This window comes from Gadus morhua, chromosome 21 (assembly GCF_902167405.1).
Source record: "Gadus morhua chromosome 21, gadMor3.0, whole genome shotgun sequence".
Classification (NCBI taxonomy): domain Eukaryota; kingdom Metazoa; phylum Chordata; class Actinopteri; order Gadiformes; family Gadidae; genus Gadus; species Gadus morhua.
In genome coordinates, this window is record NC_044068.1 from 4,777,710 (window position 1) to 4,785,217 (window position 7,508).

Consider the following 7,508-nt stretch of genomic DNA (forward strand, 5'->3'; position numbering starts at 1 on the left):
CTCGGTCAGGCTTTTTATTCAAAGGGTTTTCCCCGCGTTGTCGATCCGCGTCATGCAAGGGCACCAGGAAGGCTCCTCGGCAGCTCACGGAGTGGACTGGAGAGAGGGAAATGACCGGAGGAGAACGGAAATGAACAATGAGAACAGGAAGAAAATATGAGACCAGAAAGTGTGTGTCTGTGTTTTGGGTGTCGGTGTGAAGGGGGGGGAGACCTGGTCATTGAGGGAGGTGGATGTCTCCTTGCTCTTCCTGTTGCTATAGGAACCCAGGACCCCCCCGTAGCGGGCCTTCAGAGGGGACCCGTCACCGACCGCTTTAGCCAGCAGCTCCACACACGCCGGGTTCACCCATATGGTCTGTAGACACACACAGACACAAGGACACACACACAGACACACACGCACAAACAAAGATATACACACACAAAGACACCCGCACATACAAAGACACAAACACATACACAAAGACACACAGAAACACACACAAAGACACACGCACGTACATAAGAGACACACACATGAATAACAGGTAGGGATGTCTGGTTAGAAGGTTTTCCACCCAAATGGTTCTGGGTTCGATTCCCCAACCCCGACATGTCCCCAGTCCCTTCCAACATGTCCCCAGTCGACCTAGAGTATGCAGGCTTCACTGAGCGAAGGTTCCCCTTACGTTATTAAAGGTGACATGTCATACCACCAGGTGTGAGTGTGATTAGCCGTTACAAGCCGTTTTGAAAATCTGCAGCTTCTGAGATCAAAGGTGAGCGTGTGTCCACCTAGATGTGTGCTGGATAGATCAGTCTACCAGCCTACCCAGTGGACTGTGGCAAACGTTGCTCATCTATCCGTCGCACATCTAGGTGGACACGCCCACCTGTGACGTCAGAAGCTGCACATTTTCAAAACAGCTTGTAACGGCTAATCACACTCACACCTGGTGGTACAATGTGTCACATTTAAAGCTAAAGAGCATGAATGTATAACTCTGCGCTGGGCGGACCCACCGTGAGGTCGATGTCCTCCAGGGCGGACTGGGCGTTGCTCCTCACCGTCCTTAGCAGCACCAGGACTCCGTCGGCACTCAGAGGGTTCTGGGAGAGCTGAACGAAACAGAACCTGTCATTGACCTCTGAAGAATAAGCCCCGCCTCCAAGGCTCTGGTTCCATCGGTCAAATGTCTACGGTTAATAACATGGGTCTTTGAATGATCGGACATAACAAACTCTGTCGGGCCAAGAAGTAAAAGCTGCGTCACGTTTGGAACTACACACCTTTTCCATCTAGTTTCGATTGGGTTTTGGGATTTTTGGTGCCGTTAAAGTAGCATTAATAATTGTTTACTACTTTAACGGCACCGAAAATACCCAGTCGAAACGAGATGGAAAAAGTGTGTAGTTCAAACGTGACGCAGCTTTTACTTCTTCGCCACTGTCACGCCAAATTTGGCGTGACACCACCTACAGAGTTTGTTACGTATGATCATTCAAAACGCCATGTTATTACCCGTAGACATTTGACCGGAGAACCGGAGCCTCTGATGCGGGACTTATTCCTCAGAGGTCTATTGGTCAGCGGGTTCTGGGAGAGCTGAACCAAACAGAGCCTGTCATTGGTCAGCAGGGTTCTGGGAGAGCTGAACCAAACAGAGCCCTTCCTTTAGACCCGAACACGAGAGACAAACACGACCCACCTCGCCTAGAGAGATAACCGTCGATTCGTAACGATGACACTGTTTGTTTACAGTGCTTTTCGGGGTACTCAGACTTTTTACAAAAATACATGAAAACAAAAAAAACATGTAAATGAACACGTACATTAAAACAGTAATTAAACCCATCAAGCCGATAATTGGTCTCTCCACTGCTATTAGGCTGCTAGAACATAGCAGGCTTCCTGACATCACACAAGGTCACCTTATAAGACGCAATTGTTTGATTTGATTTTTGCCATGAAATAACGATCAATCTTATTCTGGCATTGCCACTGATCCGCATTGGACTGTAACAATCCATAATGACATTACTGTTGATCAGGCAACCAAAGAATCCTTACCCCCCCCAAGCCATGCTCCTCTATTTAATCCGAAGACCCTGTGAAGTCCAAACCTACCTCCAATGGACTCCGAACACACTATTAAAGGAGAAATCCGGTGTAAAATGGATCTGGGATATGTTTGGTATGATAACGAGTTGGAATGTTCGTTTTGGAGCAAAAAAGCGCAGATAGACGGATTCTTCAGTTGGCTGTTTTTAGCCGATTCTATCAAAACGCTATAAACTTGGGACGATAGGGGCATGTGTTATGGTAACAACTAAATGGCTATTTTAAACCACTTAAAAGGCTAGAAGTAGCCCGACACTTCTTTGGTAGTATAATAAGGGTCTTATATTGATAACTTAAGTGTACAGATTGTTAATTAAAAAGGTCATTTTATACACACAATAGCCTACCATCAGTATTCACCCGTCAACGCCATCTTGCTTTTAAGACTCGATAAGTAGATTGACGATCACATCCGTCAACAACATGCAAGCTCTGTGTTTGCCATTCTACTTATCGAATCTTAAAAACAAGATGGCGTCGACGGCTGAACTACTGATGGTATTGTGTGTATGAAATGTCCTTTTTAATAAACAATCTGTACACTTACAAAGTTATCAATGCCTCATTTTATATGTTAATACCCTTATTATACTACCAAAGAAGTGTCGGGCTACTTCTAGCATTTTAAGTGGTTTAAAATAACGATTTTAACGAACATTCCAACTCGTTATCATACTAAACATATCCCAGATCCATTTTACACCGGATTTCTCCTTTAATGAGCAAGAAGGGGCTAGGATGCCGACAGGTAGACCACAGACATAGGGGTTCGAACCGACAACCTTTTGACTCTTGAGTCCAACCACCTCCTCCGCCACTAGCAACCTCCCCACCACCTCTTCCCCACAACCTCCTCCACGACCACCACCTTCTCCACCACCGCCACCTTCTCCTACATCACCACCACATCCATTCTCCCCGGGTTCGGGCGGCGCCTCGTGGACCCTCTCACCCGGAGCCCCTGCAGGCTGGTGTTGGCGGCCAGGCCCGGGCCCAGCAGGGCCAGCGCCGCGTCGTCCAGCCGGTTGCTCCGGAGGTCCAGCCACAGCAGGCTGCTGTTGTGCCTCAGCGCGTCGCCCAGCGCCCCCGCCCCGCCCCGGCCCAGGCTGTTCCAGGACAGGTCCAGGTGCTTCAGGGCAGTGTTGCCCTGGACAACAGGGGGAAGGGAGGAGATGTGTGAGAGGCCGGTGGCTCCTCAAAATGTTCCGCCCCCCCCCGTCTGATCCCATGTTTATGTCAGGTGAGGCGAGGATTTTTTTTTTTTAAGTATCCACCTTATTCCAGGCTGCAAAGTATTGCCGTAGCCTTCAAGATATGCGCTAGTGGTGCAGATGTGCTAGCCGCCATGTAAAAAACACTCGACCGGAAATGGAAAACCGGCTGGCCACTACGAATCATGGGAAATAGAAAGGTTGCGGAATAAGGTGAATATTTGTAATTATTCTCTTAAAGACATCCTGTGTGGCTCGAAAGAGGGAAGGAACGACATGTATGGGACCGATGGTCTTATTCGAACCGTGGTCGCTGTGAAGCCTTAGCCTATGTGGCTAGCACGTCAGCATGTATAGACACCGGCCCACCAGGTCAGGTGCTCTTTGTTTCATGTTTGTGACCCTTAACACATCGTTGGAACCCTTCCCACATGACCGTGGTATCAATATCTCCATAAACGTCTTACGGTTAAGTTAAGTTGTGTGTGTGTGTGTGTGCGCACAACGTGTTTATTTGTGTGTGTGTGTGTGATACAGCAGAGTTTGTGTTGCATGTGTGTTACCCTGAGTGCCGCACACACAGACACAGCCCCGCCCAGCCACAGGTGGTTCCAGCTCAGGTTGAGCAGCTCCAGGCCCGAGTTGGTCTCTTAACGGAAGAATACACATTACCCAGATCAGCATAGTATTCTGTACCAGAGAACGGCAGCTGTCATGCTACCAGATGTTCCTCCATAAGCCTAACTAAAGCAAAACAACTTAAAGAGTTGGAGGCTGGAGCGGTCCAATTAAGGTGAATCTAAATTACAATTTTACGTGCTTAGAAATCTACAGTTCAAAATTGATGAGGAAAAATTTAAGTATGGTATATCATTGTTATTAGGAAAGTACAGTTTTCTAGGTCTGTGATTTATCGGCCCAAAGTGTGTTCTTATTTTCTTGATCTTTTTACTACTGTGCAGTCGCTCTTTACCCTACCTAACATCTGTCCCAGGAGTTGTCCTCCACACACACCGAAGCTGTTGTGACTGAGATCCAGCTCCCTCAGCACAATGTTCCACTGAAAATATCTTTGACGTTTACATACCCCGCTTTTTTCTATTCCATTTTATGTGAATCTCTGACCTTTGGTGCTGAATATACGGGGTAAACAAGAGATATTTGATTACCTGGTTTAGCCTCAAGAAAAAAATGTGATATTGGGTAATGCCCTAAAAGGTAAAAATATATTTTTAGTGTGCATGCAAACGTACCCGAATGATAGAACTTACCTCCAAAGCATCAGCAAAGGATTTTGCGTCTGAGTCAGGAATTTGTTTCCTAATAAGAAAACCAAGTTAAAATACTGTAAAGGATTTCCATATAGAAGGGCCAGGATAGTGCAAGGCGCTCGGGTGTTTGACACCAAGTTAAACATACTGGGTTCCATCCCTAATGTTTGCAACCTTCTTAAAGACCTAACGTCCCAACCTTAACGTACTGGGTTTCCATCCCTAATGTCAGCAACCCTTCCTAACGAACTATACGACCTCCTTATTGACTTGTATCTGAATTCCCTGTGAGCTGGATTTGGATAAAAGAGTCTAAAGAATAGTGGATAAGATGGAGATAAACAAGTTGTTTTCCCTCGGAGAAAGAGGAAGGTACCTGAGAGTTGGAGAGACTTCAAGGAGATGTTCTCCATCAACATCCGGCAGATGCTTCTGGCTCCTGCTGGCCCAAGAGCATTGTGGGACAGGTTCTGGAACAGAACGAGACACTCAGTATGTTTATCAAGTAGATGATGCTGTGGCTGTGAGTCTTTCTTTTTAACTTGCTATCATACAAATCAGTTGTATGACATTGGGTTCCCAGAAATGTTATGTGCTAGCTAGGCAGTCTTTACAGCAATATGACAAATATATGATATAGATACATTTATATATTACATATATTTTCTTTCTCTTTAACCTTTGGTCAAATCCCATCAAAATGGAAATCCGTCACAAAAAGACACATAAAGAAAAGATAATAATAATAAGATGATAATAAACAGGCCAATAGGCTGGGAAAGCGGGTCATCTTCTTAACAGGTTCAAATGTGACTCAAGCCATTATACCAGACTCTGGATGCAGGAGTTTGTTCTGAGCAGGTCTGTGATGTAGCGTGTCCCTGCCGCCCCCAGCGAGTTGTCTTCCATCTCCACGTGAGTGATGTCCACGTTGCTCTGAGTTAAATACATAAACACTAAACACGTTATTGTTATTAATTTCATTACAGAAAACCCAAATTAATGTGACATTCATAGTAGCGTGGGTCTTTTTATGACATTGTTTGTCTAACAGTATCAGTCTTAAAAAGCCAAAATCTACACAAAACGTAAATGTTAACAAATTTAGCTTTGTTATTGGGAATTTAAACAGATTTGATTTATTCTTCTTGTGTTGTTGTTTTTTATCTTGTTAAGCACATTGCATCTTACATCACTAAAATTGATACTTATAAACGAATCAATCACTCAATGAATTTAGAAGAAGAAAAAAGAAAGATAAGCCGATCACCACTAGAGCGATGGCCAGGGCCTTGGCCCCCTGTGGCCCCAGCCCACGGTGGTTGAGGGCGAGGGGTCCCTTGCCCGAGTGATGGAGGAAGCAGGAGACGGGCGACGCTCCGGTCAGACGACAGGCCCGGAGGTAGAGCTCCCTGGGGGGCAACGCCAAGTCTTCACTGGCGTCTAAAGAAGAACACATCCACAGAGGGTCAAAGGTCGAACCAGAGAAACGTTGTTGGTAACTTAACAGACAAAAATAAAAAATAAAAATTGATCTATTTTTACGAAAACGCATTTAAAATTTGGGCGAAGAAAGTTAGAAATATGACGTGCGATGCGACACAAAATTACCACTTTTGTTATCTATATTTTTTTGTCTCTACACCTAGGATGATTCGCTCCTCACTTCACCAATCAATCTTATAGCCCTACTAATTATTCTAAATCGCGTATACTCTATTTCACTTTATCGCACTCTTGACAACATGAGTGAACTGCCTCAGATCCAACCATGGCTCTCTAGATCCGTGTCCCAGTCCTCCTCTTCCTCTGCCCCGGACCCCCTGCCTCTCTCTGGGCCGCGTTCTCCTGGCTCTCTCCCTCCTCCTCATCCCGGTCTGGGTTGTCCAGCGGCTGGACGGACGGACCCCTTGACTCCTCCTCCCCCTCCACCCTCCATCTCCACGTCGCGTCCTGGGGGTCCCGCTGCTCGGAGTGGGCTGAGCCATCCTAAGTGATGGAGATCTTTCAGACACCGTCCCCCTGGAAGGACGACCCACGGTGTTACCAAGACAACTATTCACTAAGGTCAGTGGTCGTTCCCTGCCAATTGACTGCTTTTGTGCCACAAAAGTTAAATCAATATTTAAAAGTTTTAAAACAGAGTAATTCAGCAATCAAAGGCGTTATATTTGACCTGAATCAGGGGTGATACGGCGCTTAAAACCGTTAGAGTAAGCGTTATATTTAGTGTTACAAATGAAAGTAGCTTTATGGCAGATCATTGGATTCGTTATTAGTTATTCTATATCATTCGTCTATAAATGGCATTATTGTGTACAATTCACAGAAAACACGCTTAGATTGCCTACCAGAGTGTCCCCCCCCTTCGCAGACACTGAAAAGTAATACGAACTTCAAATTCATAGAGTGTAACGAGCTGAAAGCAACTAGCTGGAAGACCATACCTTCTCATATAAAGTAACGAGCTGACAGACCGTTACCTACGTTACTGCGTGTGCCTGCTATGACTATATTTTAAGAACCTACTGTATCACTTTATTTTACGTAGTTGCAACAACAGTACATCTGGATGCTATTGGAAGTCAGTGTTCCAGTAGACCTTGAATTAACGAGTACCCCTAGAGACGGTGCAATACCTCCGCCTAGCGGCCAAAGTACTAAAACTGCACCCATATACCCTGTCTTTTTCCATCCATGTTTTCTAAAGACGCTTCACCGCCTAGTCTATCATAATAAATTAAAGGGGGGATATTATGCCACCAGGTGTGAGTGTGATGAGCCATTACAAGCCGTTCACACTCACATCGGGTGGCATAGGCCTATCACCCTTTTAACCACTGGACCTAATCGTCCCCTATATAGTTCCCTATTTTGTAGCTTGGACCTATTCTAAGAATTAGAAGTGACTCAATAACATATC

General features: G+C 45.5%; 1 protein-coding gene across 1 annotated transcript; it reads right to left on the reverse strand.

The window, feature by feature from the left end:
* Positions 1-6,023, reverse strand: LOC115534689 (leucine-rich repeat-containing protein 74A). Its single transcript, XM_030345844.1, has 10 exons — positions 5,856-6,023; positions 5,414-5,521; positions 4,962-5,055; positions 4,586-4,634; positions 4,293-4,374; positions 3,878-3,963; positions 3,056-3,250; positions 1,005-1,100; positions 214-357; positions 1-96 (listed from the first exon to the last, which is right to left on the reverse strand). Exons 5-10 carry the CDS (start codon positions 4,297-4,299, stop codon positions 85-87), a joined length of 540 nt encoding a protein of 179 aa, XP_030201704.1. The 5' UTR covers positions 4,300-4,374; positions 4,586-4,634; positions 4,962-5,055; positions 5,414-5,521; positions 5,856-6,023; the 3' UTR covers positions 1-84.
* Positions 6,024-7,508: the final 1,485 nt, after the last annotated feature.

Bases quoted from the DNA above. Each gene is read 5' to 3' on its own strand.
- LOC115534689 (XM_030345844.1), bottom strand. The intron at 3,251-3,877 runs GTAACACACATG...CCTGTTGTCCAG, and splicing joins CTGTGTGTGCGGCACTCAGG to GGCAACACTGCCCTGAAGCA. The intron at 358-1,004 runs GTGGGTCCGCCC...GTGTGTCTACAG, and splicing joins TGGAGGACATCGACCTCACG to ACCATATGGGTGAACCCGGC.